Source organism: Zingiber officinale, chromosome 7A (assembly GCF_018446385.1).
Source record: "Zingiber officinale cultivar Zhangliang chromosome 7A, Zo_v1.1, whole genome shotgun sequence".
Taxonomy (NCBI): domain Eukaryota; kingdom Viridiplantae; phylum Streptophyta; class Magnoliopsida; order Zingiberales; family Zingiberaceae; genus Zingiber; species Zingiber officinale.
Window position 1 is genome coordinate 132418914 of NC_055998.1, and position 17429 is coordinate 132436342.

Genomic DNA, 17429 nt, shown 5'->3' on the forward strand with positions numbered 1-17429 from the left:
CCCCCGCAAGATGGACCCCTCCTTATCACCGCATCATAGACCAATAGAGCAACAAGCATGATTAGGGCATGCATGCTACTTCTTTAATTAAGTAGATGGCCATAGTAGATACGTGAGGACTTACTTGCTTAGAGTCTTGAGAGAAGTCTAAAGCCTAGTAGTGCTAGTCAACTTTGGAACAAGGTTAGAAGTGATAATATGAGATAATTTACTTTAAAGTTTATGTAATGTTTCTACTCAAACAATGGGATTAGACATCAAACATCACTTATAAATACACCCTAACAAAATTTGTTAGCGAGAGAAAATTCCGGCACAATATAAACGCTACCTAAGTCATAATCTTCCAAGCAAGTATTTTAGAGGCAACATACTTAATTAATCTAACTCCAAATGTTTTAGGTGGTAAAAGTCCTTATGAGATCCTTTTTTAAGAAAAATGTCAACATACATATTTAGTTGGGTTATATAAAAAAAAAAAGATCGAAAAGTGGTGATGAGTTTAATGGCGATAAGATTGAATTAGAAGTCCCAATTCAAAGATAAAGAGAATTGAGGCACAATATGTAATAATAAGCTAGAACGCCGTATGACAAATGAAGAGGAATGTATACAAAAAGAAGGACAAAAGAGATGATGAGTCGGTACAATTGGAAAGGAACCCATAGCATCCCAATGGGCATACAAAATCGATAGAAAAGAAATGATTCGACTGCCCCAAAGGTGCAGCCCAGGGACTTCAACTACTGGAATTCTTGAAAAAAAAAATGATTCAAATCTTACAACATACCATTCCTTGCCAGATTAGTATGCGATTGTTCTATTTAAAGTTGCATTCAAGTCATCAATTAGTTCAATGCTACCAAATGCTGCAAAGCAAAATAAAGATAAAGAGAAACACATAAGTTTTCAGCAATTCATAGATGTAGGAACTCAACCGAAGTAAACTGTTTGGAAAAAATAAATTGGACCAACTTTAGCTCGGAAACTAGATGAAAAACGATTCAGCTATCTGCTTGTAGTTTCTGTTTTCTCAGTCTATGTTGACTGTTAATCTGTTTTCTGCCATGAACAGCACAATAGTAACTAACATATATGATATAGAACTGTAGAGCTGCACTAGTCATTATTAATTAATATATACAGATAACATAGCAAACTAGAAAACATACCTAAAGACAGAGATCATGTGATTCTAGGAATTGGCATAGCCACATAGACACCTACACCAGGTATTTAACTTGCAACATTTTCAAGCAGCATAAAGATAACCCATGCAAATAGAAAGTCTGCATATGGAACTATAATACATGCACTAGAGCAAATGATCACTGATCTTGTTGAATGTTAACTGCAGTAACTGTGGAGACCATGGAATCCACACCACAGACGTTCCGACCCTTGCAGATCTTGTAATACCCATTCTCACCCCAGCTCTCTCCCCAGGAGTTCTTTATTATCCAGTAAGGCTTGTTCTTGAGGCGGATTGGGGCGTATCCGGAAGAACCATAACCCACCAGCAGCACCCCGTGATCCAAATGCCGTCCACAAATATAAGGGCACGAAACACCTCCGATATAGGTTTGCATGTACACAGCGTTTATACCAACTGCAGAAACAATAACAGCAATATGATCCATCAGGCGATGATAAAAGGTCAGATCAACTGGTATATGTTGCTAGAGGTTTATCAGTAGAAAAATGACATAGGGTCACCTACTTGCGAGAGGGCCATGCTTCACTAAATTAGCAGCAATTTGATCTTCATCAACAGAGACGACACTGAAGTTTTGAACTGAAGCAACAATTTTGGACTTGTCAAACTTGCAACCACCTCGGTCGGTTCCAGTGTAAGGGTAGTCTTCCTCACGCTGAAGCCCACCAGCTTTGAGTAAATACTTGAATGCAGTAGTCATTAAACCGCCATTACATCCCTGGTCGCATGCATCTGGTTCGTCCGAATCGCACTGCAAGAATATGATAAATTGCTAGATTATAATGTGTAATATGAAGAGCCAAAATTTGCGAGGGAAGAGGGACCAGCACTGATAGCTTAGATGTCACACCAACAATGCCAGAGAAACGACCAGGTTTAGCTTCCTTGTGTGGATAATTAAAAGAGGGAAGAGGAATAAGAGGGAAAGCAACACAGAAATCCATCAATTTTGTTATCCATTTCTTAACTCTTCCTTGCTCCCTCATGCCTTTCCATACAAGTAAATCAAGCTTAAAAGAGAAGTAACTGAAATAGATACAAAAATTGAATTTTTGAATCAACTTCTGAACACAGAAGACATTAGAATACAAGGGTTTGGCGTGAAAAGTTAAAGAAGAAAATCTTGTGATCAGGTCAAAGATCTATGCATTTCAGCTCATATGTCAGAACTCGAGAAGTATGCTTGAAATCATATGGAACTACTAGATCAAACATAGGAAATGTATGGAATAGATAAATCAATTATAATAATTCCTAATCAACAGATGAATGCATTGTACCATTCAGTAAATAATATATAGTGATGTTTACTATCCTATCATTAACATTCATTCGTAACAGAGAAAAAAAAAATGATTCTTTTACTATCAAACAAGAACGGGCCCACCTGAACATTTTACCAGTTCAAAAACCTGTACAATTTACTACAGAATTATCATGAAATATCCTTCTATCTTCCAGATGAATGGCCATAGCAATTCTAATATACAAACAAATCACAATTATTTCCATGGAGGTCCTTTTTCCTGATTTTTTAAGCCTTTATGGGCCCACTCAAAAATCCCATCGATTATTAAAGTGATTGTCGTGTAGGTTCTTAGTTGTAACAATGCAAAAGGTAATAAATGAGGCATTCAAGTAGAAACCTTCAAGATAAAGGTCCAGGCATCATCAAATTATTATAGGGTAAAAACCTCCTATTCACAGATAATGACATTTTCCTACTCTTGGTTAGGTAGGTATTTTCCCTCACCAAAAGAATTCTTAAATTAAGACTTCCAGTAGTGTAAATTACTTTGGACAGGTTCTACAATTCCATAAAACATACAGTAAAAAATCAAATCAATGATCTCAAACAATCAAGAATTTTCTTGAAAAGGTTCTCCTCTCTTTTAATAGCCGCAATCAAGCCTAGATGTAGAATTTTTAAGCCAAAAGACCAGACCTCATGATCGCAATCAACTAACTGCTGCTCACTGAGGCTTTCCAGTTTTCCAGTGGCCATAAAGTGTGCTCCTTCCAGGGCTGCTGCGGTGCTGAAGGACCAGCACGATCCACACGACCCCTAAAGTAGAACCAAAAAAAAGTAAAGAAAAAAAAGAAGAGCAAATTAAATCAGACCAACATACAAAGAGGGATAAAAAGATGATGATTTAGGGGTTGGACTGTAGATTAGTTAAAAAGAGAACCTGATTCTTAACGGCGGCGACGGCTCCATAGTCCCTCCAATCGAAGTCTGTAGGCAGGTCGTTGGTCGGAAGGATGGGCGCCTCGGGGGAAGAAGTCATAGACGGGCGGCGGAGACCGAGGTAGGCGCGTCGGAACTCTGCTGGAGTTAGATCGGAGAACATGGTGACTCCATGGGTGGCGGTGGGGTCCAGCATCTGATGCCGCGCCGCCCGGAGGAGGTTCTTCCTGAACACCTTGAAGCGATGAGCACGCTCGTTCTCGTCGGCGTAGGTTTTCCCGAACCGCCTTACGAAGCTGGCGAAGTGCGCCTCCGCGCTAAGCCCTGACGCCTCGTCCTCCACGGCGTCCACCACCTGCAGGATCAGCTGATCCTCTTTGGCATCGTCCGCCGCGCCGAAGGAGGAGGCAATCGCCGCCGAGGAGAGGAGGAGGAGCGAGAGCGAGAGGCGGAGGAGATCCATCGAGTCAAGGTGCCCCTCGTCTGCGTCGCCCTTCAGCTCATCCGCCTCAGTTATAATCACCAGTTGCGTGCATCCATTGGAGGATTACCGACCCGTAGGATGGTGACACGTGTGCGCCTTGCCATAATATCTTTGCATTTACCATTGCGTACGCAACTCGTTCATGAGTCAGCATCTTCACATACCCGCTATGCAATTTGACCATAAGTGGAGCCCACAAATAGCCCGATACAGGAAGACAGTTTGGGTATGTTCAATGGTACTCATCTGGTAGTTTGTAGATGAAGTCGACATAGCTAGGGAGGATTCGCTGTTTCGAAGAGAACATACATGCTTTTGCGTGGTGGGTCTCGTAGGTTTAGATAGATCTCAGCCGTCGATAATTATCCAACGATTGTGATATGTTCCTTGGGGAAATCGTTGAGTTCTACGTGTATACGTGTATAAGGTTAGATAACGTCAGCCAATGGATCATCATCTCCGTGGTCGTCGTTATGGCCATTATTATACTTCCATTTATTAAAATATATATGGTCGTAGAAATTAGAAGGCATCCATTTTTTTAATTTAAAAGTATTTTTCTTCTAAATCTACCTAAAATGATAAATTCCTAGCTCACCCCACTTTATAAAAATCTATCTTTGTCACATAAATATTTTTAGACAAAAATAAAAACGCATCTTATTTTCTTGGAATTATCAAAGGGCATTTTTTTAAATTTTTTTTTACAAAGAACGTCCAACTCCAATAGCAACTCTCGTACAATACATTCTTCTCATATTATCATTTTCTATCACATAATTTCATTAATCAATAGTATGGATAAAATCAATTCATATTATAACAATTTCTTAATTAGATCATATTTACTATAATATTATAATAACTATTATGTGGTAACTGTTATATTATGAATATGGTTGAATATATTAAATCGCTATATTCATTATATATGAGAGAAGATAGTAATATGTGGTAAAAAAATGATTTGTTCATCCTAGCGCCTCGTTAATCGGGAGGTTACTAACCATTAGTGTAAATGGTCAAGACATGGGGAAGGTCATGCTCGATCACATCGAATTTCGACCCTAAGACTTCATGTGACAATATCATATATCTTAATTATCACATCGCCTCCGAGGGGACAAGAAGATAGTAATATGGAAAAATATATTAGAGAATAGTTGGGTGATTGAATTTGAATGTCTGATTGGGTCGGTGTATTAAAAATTATAAATGAGAACTCTTTTATGATTTTTAAAATATGAAGTTCGTTTTGATTTTTGGCTAATATAATTTTTTTATTGCTTTTCAATTTTATATGTATAAACTATACCTAAAACAATGACCCACACATACCTTAATTTTTCTTAAAAAATAACACTAATTTTTAATTTGAATATAGTTAAAGAGTACCTTTTGAATTTCGACTAATATTATGTTATTATCATTTAATTATTAAAATACATATAATATTGTATCAACCAAAATATTTTAATCATTTAATATATCAAAATGGTATATTAATAAGCTTGTTTTGGATTATATTTATAAACTTTAATTATCTTCCAACCTAAAATGGCCAAACTAGAAACTCTTACATCTTAATTTTCTATTATTTAAGTTTTAATTGATAAATATTTAATTTGAGAGTATAATTTGGTTTTTGAAAAACCAATTTTCTAATGGGAAAATACCCGCGGTGCAATTAGTCAGATCGTGCGACTCAAGTGCTGAGTAGTTGAATCGGGTATTTTAACTTACTAAACAAAATTGGATGCTCAAATCGAGCCCTAAACTCTCTGTTCCCCCCAATTTTTGAACCCACGGTAGGAATTAAGATCGGGAAGCCAGATCCGGAGGATTCTTCCTCTTCGCCCGGCAAGCGGCGGACGCGGTGGAGGACGGTGGAAGTGAGCGGCGGCGGAGGGTTCCATCTCGTTCTCGTTCTTGTTCTTGTCTTACTTCCAGATCTGTTCTGTTATATAAGAAAGGTCGTACCTTTTTTCTCGGAGCAGTAACTTGTGCCCGACACACGAATTGGCTGCGGATTTCGTCGTCATTGATGATGTTTATGTTCCTTTAACTTCCACAGTTCTTTCCCAAATTCCATTTTTCTTTTCTTTTCTTGGAACACCAAGCTTAGGGCAGTTCATTTGCTACTTCGTTCCGATGCCGAAGAAGGGCAGGAAAAAAGCTGTCAAAAAATCTTTTTTGAGGACGGAGGTTGACGAAAATGTCGCTCCAATCGAGAGTGGCACCATGCAATTTAAGGAGCGACAACGGGCTTTCAATAATCGGGAAGGTACCGATTCGTCTCTTAGGCTATTCTTATAAATTTTCTTATGGAAGAAATGATCAGAATCCGTGATATCATTTTTTCCTATATCTTCATGTTAAGAAAGTTCCATGTCTATACCAATGCTGAAGATTTTTGTAATCTAACGGTGCTTCATGAATACGGAAGATGGAAAAGTGAGGTATTTTTTCAGTTTGCGGTTTGTATTGTTTGGTTGTCTGAAATGCCTTTGGACATCGAATTAGTATTGTTGGTATACTGAATCCATATGGTAGTTCTTTAACTACACACATAATGCAAACAGTTTGACATGGATGGAAGTTATGTGGAATTCTACATTCCTTTTTTGATGCAGCAAAGTCAATACCTGTTTCATTGTAACGTGTAACTGAATGGGTACATCTAAACATGAATGCATGAGCGTGATTTTCCTATACAGAACTCTGAAAGTCCTGCATTCATTCAAGATCCAAATTGCTTCTAAAGGACTTTCCTACCTTTTTGTAGATAAGTAAGACACTTGAATTAGACTCGTTTAAGTACATTGGCACTCGTCAAACAGTGGCGTAGCTAGGATTTTCAACCAAGGGAGCGAATTCAATAAATTAAAAAAACTAATACGACACAAAATATTTAGCCATTGGTTCTAATCGAAATCACGACCTGTCGATCCCTAGAGCTTATCTATGACTCAAAGTCGAAGAATCATTTGTGATTTTGCTTCCTCATAATATTTAGCATTCCTACATATGAGACTTCCATTCCGATTTAAATAATCACCCTAACTACCAACCTATTAAAATAAAGTTTATATTTAAAATGAAACATGAAAGAAGAAAGGAACAACTTACTCCTCTTGTTGTTGTTGTGGCTGGACAAAGGGGAAAAAGAGTTGCTTGTAAAGGGTTGCTCATTGGAAAAGATAAAAGAAAGACCTTTGCTTTTGAGAAAAACAGAGAAGTTGTTGCCGGAAGAGGGTAGCAGATGATGCTGCGTTTCTTGCTTGCTAGAGAAGAGAAAGGAGAAGAAAAGAGAGCTCTTGTGCTTAGAAGAGGAGAGGAAAAAACTACAAGTTTATTGTCGCTGGAAAAGAGAAGAAGAAGAAGGAAATGGGGGAAGATGAGGACGGGAAAATTAAAAGAGAGGGATGGGCAAAGACACGACGGTGGCGTGTGGCACAATGAGGGTTGCAGTGTGCGTAGGGAGATACGGGAGGAAAAAAAAAGGAAAGAGAAGGTTTCTTCAAAAATGCCTTAATTCATTTTATACCGATCGAACTTGTTTAAACCTTAAAATTGGTTCAGCGATAACTTGACCAAATGAACTCCAAATAAATCCCGGTTTGAATCAACGTAATCCTTATCTCCGTGCTTACCCATTGGATTTAGTTCAAATCCGATCCAACTTTAATTTAGCGCCCTCACTTCATGTTCTACGATTTAGTTCAATAGTTTATTTTATTATTATATATTTTATTTTTAAAATTCAATATTTAACATTCCAAATCACGTTATTTCATTGTAAAAGTGGTACCAATGGATAGCTTAGATTGAGGGCTTTCAAAATATATGGTCAATTTTAGGTTTTTGACAACGAACAGTGGTGAATCAGCTGATCAAAGTGACGGTGAGGTCTAGTATTAATTTTTTTAAAAAAAAAAACTCAGAGGGTGGTCGCACATCCCATCCCCACTTGGCTACGCCTCTATTGTCAAACTTGAATTGGGTTGTTATGCACAGGTCAATAAGAGTTAGTAACAAGTGTGTATACACTTGCAAGTATAGATGTGATATTCAATTAAAAAAGGTTAGCCCGGTGCACGAAGCTCTCGTCAATACTAGGTTCCGGGGAAAGGTTACTGTGCTTTGCAAGAGGCTGTTTTCAAAAGTTGAACTAGTAACCTCTTGATCACATGACAGTAATTTTATCGTTGCGCCAAGGCTTCCCTTCAAATGTGAGTTGCAAGCACAAAACTTGGGTCACATATCTTTAGGTCTTCATCCCAGCTTGATAATCATCTTTGAGTTGTAAGCCCTAACTCTTGCTCCACACTTAATTCATGATGTTCGCTATTTAAGATTTATCTTGGTCCAAGCTACCCTCCATTCCAATCTACTTGATCTAAGATAATCAAATTGACACATCAAAATTTATTACTCAAATTGTATGTTAAATACGAATCAATAACTTTATCGTTTGTCAAACATCAAAACTTATGATTAAGCCTTGATCACAAGGGAGGAACTAACACTTTTAACCATTTAAATTGACTTTGCACCTCTTGAACTTCCCTCTCAATTGCTATAAAAGAGACCTCATTCCTGACGTTCAATTAACTCAATTCTTAATTCTTAAGTTGTGATTCTCCTCTTGAGTTCTCCTCCCTTTATCCTTTTATGAGTTGGTAATGTGATTGAAGTTCATCAAGTCTCAAAATTTATAATGCTTTTATTTTGAGAAGAAGGTCATTGTATCTTGGGATGATTACTAACAATTGTAAGAACTTGAGCTGGTAATACCGTCTTAAAGAAAAGGAGTCCAACACATACCTCTATCTTTATGACTAACTTGAAGAGGTGTGCATTGACAAAGTTTAATGATTACACGTTGAAAATGACTTGCCTAAAAGGGTGTGCCAATTGTCCAAGGAGTGTGTTGATAAAGTCCGACGACTATGTGTTAGAAATGACTACCTTGGAAGGGTGACTAGGCAACATGAAAGGAAAAGGTGCCTCAACTACCCAAATGGGTGTGCTGACAAATTGAAGAGACATAGTCCATGTCACTATACCGACAGTCCCACCATACCGAGCTGTCAATGAGACGACAAGCTCACCACATGAAGGAATGAAGTTACAATGATCACAAAATTTACTCCATCGTAAGTAACTAGTGTTGTTATTTTTTTGTTGTTGATTATATCCTCCTGTATTGGTGACTCGTGATTCAGTATGTCTAGGTGCAGATGCGTCAAGCGCCCCTTGATAATAAAACATTTATTTATTTTTGTTGTTGATCTTTGGAACTTTACAGTTGAAAGGAGAACTGCTGCAACAAAAGCCAATTGTGAAGTGGAGACTGGAAGCTTGCTTTCATGGGTGCGCTTGCTTCCTTTGTACTTCAGCAAAGATCAGTTGGACACTCCTGCAATCCCATTTTTTCAAGAAAATTTGCCAAATGCAACTCTAACCATGAATAAGAAATATAATATTTTTGAGCTGCGATGGAACAACAACGAGATTTACTATGAAGGTGGCAAATATGATCGTGCTTCAGTTAGCAATATTTTCACTATGCCATCTATGAGTGATATTCAGTTTTCAGTTGATCCAGGTTGGAGTGCCTTTCTTTGTTATGTTGTCCATCTCAGACTGTCCATATAATTCGTGCTGTTGGATGCCTTTTCACAGCGAAGAAGACTCTGGGGGCTGGAAACCAAAGGATGAGTAATTTTGTATGCCAGACATTCATCTGTACTTTTTTTTTTCAACTCCAGAAACCTCTCATTCTCGTCAGTTATGCATAAATAGTTAACACTAATGCATATATTCTCTATTTTAGGGTTTCAGTGAGCCATCTGAAAGAGGAAGACAAGAGACATTAAAAACTCCCGGGGTTTGTTCTTCATACTAGAATTTTCTTTTTAGCTTGAAGGTTCACTCTGGACAACATTATTTTTAGGTGTAGGCAAGATGCAACCTTTCATTTTGGATCATGTTTTTTAAAGTCTATAACAAAAACATCCGATCTGTGTTTCCAATTCTCACATCTCCCTTTCTACATAGGCAACTAGGTTATCTTATGGCATGACACCCAAGACCTTAAGGTTACCAAAGAATGGCGAGATGATCTTGTCTGTCCATGGTTCACCTCTTGGTGTTTACAAAGAAGAGATCTTGGAAGCCATACATGGTAAACTGTTAATTTCCCTTGTATGTCCATGCGCAAAACAGTAATAAGTTTCTTCAATTTTCTGTGGGCATCCAGAGTCTGGAGATGGGACTCATGAAAATGCTTGTTGAGATCATAGGCACATCATATGTAAAGGTAACTTTTTTTTTTCTTTTACACTTCAACACTTTGATGTCTTCATATTTCAACCGTACTAGATTGCCTTGTAATTTTCGAAGTAACTGATCAATTAGTCATTTTGATTCAGTTTCAAAAACACCATTTGTGAGTATTTTTCTCTGGTTTCATTATTCCACCTTCAGTTTGGATTTGCACTGGCTGGACAGTAGAGCTTCAGGATGATCTCGAAACTTCTAGTCGAGTGTTTGGAGCTTGCCATCAACGACCACCTTGTGTTGGATAAAGCAAGCAATCAAGCAAGCATTGAGATCAAGTTGATGTGTGTAACCAAATGGACAAATGCTTATGTTTGGTAAAAACTTGTGTAAATTTCATTTGTAAGCATTGGACCTCCTGATTGAAGACTGAAGTAAATGAGTAATCTTTTTGAAGCAAAAACAGTGTGAATTAAACCTTGTTTTGATGGTTCAGAATAGCCGAGGCAGAAAAGAGTTAAAACACACTATTTGTATATATATTTATTTCCTTTTTTGCAATTGTTTGTTAATTTTTCTGTGATAGCTATAGAGCGAGTTTGATGTAGTCGAATCACTGTGAAAAATCCATTCATTACTCTACTTTTGAAGTCTTCTTTCTGAGCAGTGTAGTGCTTGAAGCTTCCGTTAACGTAGGGTTTTAGAAAAGGGTTGATTTCAATATTTGAACCCCTGAGGATCTATTTCGTAGAGTTTTACTTTAATTTGTAAGAGTTTTCATATGGTAATAATTTTATGTGAAGGCTCCTCTACATTTTGACAAATAATGTGCAATAATTTTTTTTCCTAATCATAAATTAGCTTTTATTCCTTTTATGTGTGAGGAGCTTACCTTTTGAGATTGCAAACCCTCCCTGGTGGCTATGGATGATGTCGGACGACTCATAATAATGATGTTGATGTAAGAGAATCTCGATGCACTGATACAAACTCGAGTGGCGAAGATATTGGAGCAATAGTAATAAGCATTGATTGATCGGCCAACACATGAGCATGTTACCTTTGCAGCAGATCGACAAACTGAAAGAGGAGATCGAGTGGATCAACTTTTCATTCGAGAGCTAAATAAGAGATCGATCGGCTCCTATGAGGGCGCTGGTAATATGCCAGCCCCCTTTAATCGAGTGCTACCATGGGCTCCCCCAGAAGAAAGGGCTCAAGCGGATAGAGACCGGGGATCTTCCTCGGATGAGGTGCCCGTACAGGATGCACGAAAGGGAAAAGCATCGAGGGAAGACAACTCGCCTGAGTGGGTCAATCAATAATTTTCGGAGGGGATCCTAAATGACCCTCTACCAAAGCATTACACCCAGTTGACGATCGGGGAGTATAATGAAACAACTAATCCCGATGATCATTTGGCCAAGTTTGACAACGCGGCCACCCTTCACCAGTACATGGACGATGTGAAATGCCGAGTATTCCTTATTACTCTGTCTGGATTGGCCCAATGGTGATTCAAACGGTTGTCGAACAGCTCGATCTATAGCTTCAAGGACTTCCGAGCAGCATTCCTACACCACTTTGCTAGTAGTCGACGCCACCAGAAGACTAGAGTGAATCTCTTCTTGCTAAAGCAAGGGCCCCGAAAGGCCCTGAGTGCCTATATCCAGCGCTTCAATCAGGTGGCGATGGGCATTCCAGCAGTCTCCTTAGATGTGTTGGTAAACACCTTCACCCAATGGCTCACCGAGGGAGAGTTCTTCCGATCATTCATTCGGCGGCCGCCGAAAGACTTTGGTCATCTCTAAAAGAAGGTCAATGAGTATATTAATATAGAAGAAACTCAGACGACAAGGAAGAAAGAGATGGTTGCTGAGCCCGCAGTAGCATCCGAGTGGCGTCAATCGAGTAGTCATCAACCGCCTAAAGGGCCCTAGTCGGGAGGCCCTTCACACCAGGAGACTAAGCCACATGTCGTACAACAGATGACAGTCACTTGTCCAAGAGGCAAGAGGTGGGCACCAATGTTTGCACTTTCCACTAATCAACAACGCACAACACCAGGGACTACTACGACCTGACAGCTAATAGGTCAGTTTTGTGCGAATACCACCGTCGTTCACCACTTCCAGATCGGCGTCACAGAAGCCGATCTGCAGAACAAAGGAAGGAGGAGAGGACGACCGAGCCACGCCACCACCATAGGGATCGAATCCCTGCCTGAGCCTCTTCCAAATGGACCATATCGTCCGCAAGGGAAGAAGAGAATCGGAGTAATGCCGCTCGGGGAGAGATAGGAATGATCGTCGACGGGCCTACCGGTGGAGATTCTAACCGAGCAAGGAAGTTGCATGCTCGGCGGCTCGAGATACATGTTGTTGGCTGCAGTAAGGAAAAAGCTGAGGGGCCCGAAATTAGTTTCGGGCCTAAGGATTGGGAAGGAGTGAAGGTCCCCCACGACGATGCCTTAATCATCCAAGTGGTAATTGCCAATTATACCGCCCATCGAATTTTTATTGATAAAGGGAGTTTGGTAAATATCATATACAAAAAGGCATTCAACCAATTACAAATTGACCGGAATGAACTGATGCCAATGACGACTCTGCTCTATGGCTTCACGGGCAACGAAGTGTTACCGATCAGCCAGATCAAGTTGGTCATCTCACTCAGAGAAGAACCCCTGAAGCGGACAAGGACCACAAATTTCATATACACTACAAAAAAATAGGTGTTTTTGAATCGGTCTTTATGAAGCGTTTGAATAACCGCATCGAATGAGTAAAGGTTTAGAAGCGGTTATGTACTTTCCGCTGCAATAGATTTTCCGTAGAAGCAATTATGATATACCGTTTCTATTTAGCACATTTAGATGTGGTTTTATATTTTGTTTCTAAAAGAATCCTTTTGAAGCAGTTGGAACCACTCCTAAAAATAATAGGTTTTATTTAAGCAAATATAAATAGAAGAGTTCACGTTTATTTAGACTTTAACAACTCACCTATTTCATTGCTTCAATCGGCCGTCCAAGGCCGGATCCAGAGATAATTTTTAACGAGAGCTAACAAATTTTATTTTACAACAATAAATATATTTAATAATAAAAAATTTAATTCAATATCATAAAAGGATAAAAATATTAGATTAATAAATTAGAAATAAACGTGTAACTTGGCATCATTAAAGGTAATGTAAATTAATTATATTAATTTAATAAATCCTAAACTAAATAGATGTTGTTTTTCCTCTTCCTTCCTTTGCTGTTTTCTAGTGTCTCGCCGCTGCTCTTCTCTTTTGAATCCTACTTTGACGCCTGCGACCCCCTGTTCCCTTCTAGATCTGCCCAGATCGACTCACCGTCCTCATCAATAGCTACCCCGAAGTCCGTCTTCCTCTCCTCAACACCCTCACAGCCTACTACGTCGGCACCTGCTAATCGACGTCGGCCTCATCCTTTGGGGCGACCCCTTCACACCCGCTGCCACCCTGACATCCCTCTCCTCTCAAGGCGGTGGATCCGCATTCGTCTAACTCTGATAGATCTTTGTGAGGGCTTCAGCCCACTCCAGCCCTCGCCTAGATCCGCCCTTGCGTCGGCCGACCACCAAATCCACTGTAAGAAGAAATTGTTTTTCTAATTTTTAAGATAATTTCTCAACTTATTTTTTAGATCAATTATTTTATTTCGAAAAACCTGAGATGATATTCAAATTGATTTCCCTTCATCTATCGATTTTTTGGATTTTATTATGTTCCATTGCTAGATTAATCGGGAGTGAGGTTGATAGATATCTTTAGAGTTTTGGCTCATATTGTAATTGTTGATGCTTTAGATTATTAAACTTTTATATAAATGATTTCCGTACATGTTCAAAACAAATATAAACATTTGTATCTAATATGTTTGTTTAAATGACTAAAAGAAGTGTTTGAAATTTTTATTTCTTCACATATCTATGTTGTACCGTTTTATTGTTTCAGAACTATACAATAGTGAAATTGATTGTGAATGATTTATATTACACTTTAAATAGTGAATGTGTATGATACTTGAATGAGTTGATAGACTCATGCTTAGTCATGTAAACATCTTCCAAAGTTATTGTATACTAGAGTGAGTTCGAATGCTTAAATAAAGATGTATATGCCTTATATTAAGGTAGCATCCTCTGTTCTAAACAATTGGTAATTAAAATAATTATGTATAAATCATGGTGTTTGGATATTGTAAATGATAATAATGTACAACAAACTACAAGGATATGATAGAATAGTTAAGTAGATGTACAGGATATGGTGATTGAAATATGCATAGGGCATCCATACATATGCATTTCATTTAAAAAGTAACAAAGTTATTTATCATATTAAATTCCTCATGAATTCTTTCTACTCAAATAAATTCTTAAATTTTGTAAATAATTGAACAGGTTCAAACAATGAAGGCGTGGATGGATTCTCCCCGTGGCAGTCTGGAGTATCAGGTTGGAATTCGAAATTTTTTACGTTATGCATTTCTTAACACGACTACTGAAGTCACGAAACCGTGTCCTTGTCGTAAATGCATCAACTCATTGAATCATGACCGTGAGACAGTATATGAACATTTGATGATAAATGGTATTTTACAAGATTATCACATTTGGAATTTCCATGGAGAAAAGTTGATTGTACAATCTCATGATACCATGAGAGATGAGCTTCATGCCTTACCAGAAGTTTATGAGACAATTAACCATGAATCAATAGTCCAAGAAACGTTACATGAAGTATCTGAAGGATCACCTATGAGGAATAAAAATTACACTGGTGCATCAACTAGTCATACATCGATGGAGTCTAATGTGGAAGATTTCTATAGATTGGTAGAAGAAGGAAAACAACCATTATATGTTGGATGCACTGAGTTTTCTAAATTGACATTTCTTGTTGAGTTATTTCAGTTGAAAGTGAGTGGAAAATGGAGTAATCAGTCCTTCACAGCATTATTGGATTTTCTTCGACGAGTACTTCCACCTGAAGCACAAGTACCAAATTCTTTTTATGAAGCGAAGAAACTAATTTCTAATTTGGGACTTCACTATGAAAAAATACATGCTTGTCCGAATGATTGTATGATTTATTGGGGCGAGGATGCGAATGAACAAGCTTGTAGAGTATGCAATCTTTCAAGATGGAAAAACATGCAGAAACAACCAAAGAAGTCACGCAAAAGTGGAAAAAAAATCCTTCAGATGAAAACTCCAGCTAAGGTTTTTTGGTATTTTCCATTAAAATTGAGATTACAACGATTATTCATATCATCTCAGACTTCTGAAAATATGCAATGGCATTCAAAGAAACGAGTTTCAGATGGAATTTTAAGGCATCCGGCTGATTCGCCAGCATGGAAGGCATTTGATGAGCAACACGCTGAATTTGGAGTAGATCCTAGAAATGTACGTTTAGGACTCACCACTGATGGTTTTAATCCATTTAAAAATCAAAGTATGTCACACAGTACATGGCCTGTTGTTCTAATGCCTTACAATTTGCCACCTTGGGAATCTATGAAGCCTCATTCAATTATTTTATCCACCTTAATTCCAGGACCCAAAGCACCTGGAAATGATATTGATGTATATTTACGTCCCTTGTTGGCTGAATTGAAGTACTTATGGGAAAATGGGATTACCACTTATGATGCTTGCAACAAAGAAATGTTTCAAATGCGGGTTGCATTGCTTTGGACAATTAGTGATTTTCCAGGTTTGGGATGTTTGTCTGGGTGGAACACATATGCCAAAAATGCTTGTCCAACATGTGCTGGTAAGACAGATGCAGTGTACTTGAATAATGGAAGAAAATGGTCATTTAGAGGGCATCGCCGCTTCTTACCAAGAGATTCAAAAATTCGAACTATGACAAGTTATGGCAAGCCAGAGAAACGTGAATTAGATTTGACACCATTGTCTGGATCTGATGTTCTACAAATGACCCAAAATCGAAATGTGGTATTTGGTAAAAGTAACATATCTGTAAAGCCCGAAAAATTCCCAAATTTATTTTAGAATTATTCTATGATTTTTCTGGAATTATTAGATATTTTTCCGGAATTTTCCGAGTAGCGGGAGTAGCAAAAACAAATAGGTCGCAAAATAGCTTAGGCGGGAATCGAACCCGAGACCTATGGTGTAAGGGATAATGTTAGTAACCAGTTGAACCCAGCAGGGCCGTGCTGAAAGGAAGGAGAACCAAATATATTTATATTAGAGTTGGGTTCATTAAACCACTTAATATAAATAATAAACTTAAGTGGGGTTTGGTTTATTTTGGTTCGGCACCTCTTCACCTCACGACACTTTCTCTTCCAAAACCTCACCGCCGCCTCTCCCTTCTTCTCCTCTTCCTCACGCACGGCACACCAAGGCAAGGGTCCATAGGATCATCTTCCGGCGACGACTCCAACACGAAAGGGGTTCTTCTCCGCGAGAGGAACGCGAAGACGTAAGCGGTTCGTCGAGCGGATCAGTTTTCCGGAAAACCTAGCGAATAGAATCGTAAGAAAACCTTACGATTGAGGTAAGAAACCCCTCACCTGCAGTATAATTGCTCTCGCTTGTTAGTTTTGGCGTTAGTTCAGTAATTTTATAGTTTTCAGTTTTAGGGCATGCTTTTAGTGCACGCCAAGCATTGATAGAATGCCCAGTTCGAAGGATGTACCAATAGGCGTCCTAACAGCATATAAAATGTAATAGAAACATTTTATTCAGTTTATTATTAGTTATTACAGCTATATGGATCAGATATCCATTGGGTGGGCTCCCACAGTAGCCTCTAGGTTCAGATAACCTAGCTCTAGGTTCAGATAACCTAGAACAGCAAAGTAAAATTAAACAGTATTCAGTATTTTACTTTTATTCAGTTGGCATCGTGCTTGGATCAGATATCCATGGGTTGGACTCCACAGTCGTCCCTAGGTTCAGATAACCTAGTAACCCTGCTGGATTCGGAACTTGCAATCCCGGGTCTCGTAGGGATGCGCGCACAGTAAGCACAGTTGCCAGGGCCCCAGCAGCATGTTTAGTATTTTCATCTATTATATGTATAGTTTTCAAATTTGAAACCAGTGATGAAAACACTAATTTAGCTTTCAGTTCAGTTCAGGTTCAATTTACATGATTTGAGTTCATGTACAGATTTAGACATATGCATGACTAGTTCAGTTTCATGCTCAGTTTATATGTTGTGCCATGTTTCAGTTTCAGTTTATG

General features: G+C 38.5%; 2 protein-coding genes across 2 annotated transcripts; one reads left to right on the forward strand and one right to left on the reverse strand.

Annotated features, from left to right (window-relative positions):
- Nucleotides 1–1096: 1096 nt before the first annotated feature.
- LOC122002632 (cysteine proteinase 1-like) lies at nucleotides 1097–3917 on the reverse strand. The gene is made up of 4 exons (XM_042557866.1): nucleotides 3406–3917; nucleotides 3162–3281; nucleotides 1721–1967; nucleotides 1097–1609 (listed from the first exon to the last, which is right to left on the reverse strand). The coding sequence occupies exons 1-4, from the start codon at nucleotides 3865–3867 to the stop codon at nucleotides 1329–1331; spliced, it is 1110 nt and encodes a 369-aa protein (XP_042413800.1). The 5' UTR covers nucleotides 3868–3917; the 3' UTR covers nucleotides 1097–1328.
- A 1751-nt stretch (nucleotides 3918–5668) lies between these two features.
- On the forward strand, nucleotides 5669–10680 carry LOC122000516. The gene is made up of 7 exons (XM_042554899.1): nucleotides 5669–6172; nucleotides 9200–9499; nucleotides 9577–9620; nucleotides 9728–9781; nucleotides 9952–10078; nucleotides 10154–10213; nucleotides 10381–10680. Exons 1-6 carry the CDS (start codon nucleotides 6040–6042, stop codon nucleotides 10186–10188), a joined length of 693 nt encoding a protein of 230 aa, XP_042410833.1. The 5' UTR covers nucleotides 5669–6039; the 3' UTR covers nucleotides 10189–10213; nucleotides 10381–10680.
- Nucleotides 10681–17429: the final 6749 nt, after the last annotated feature.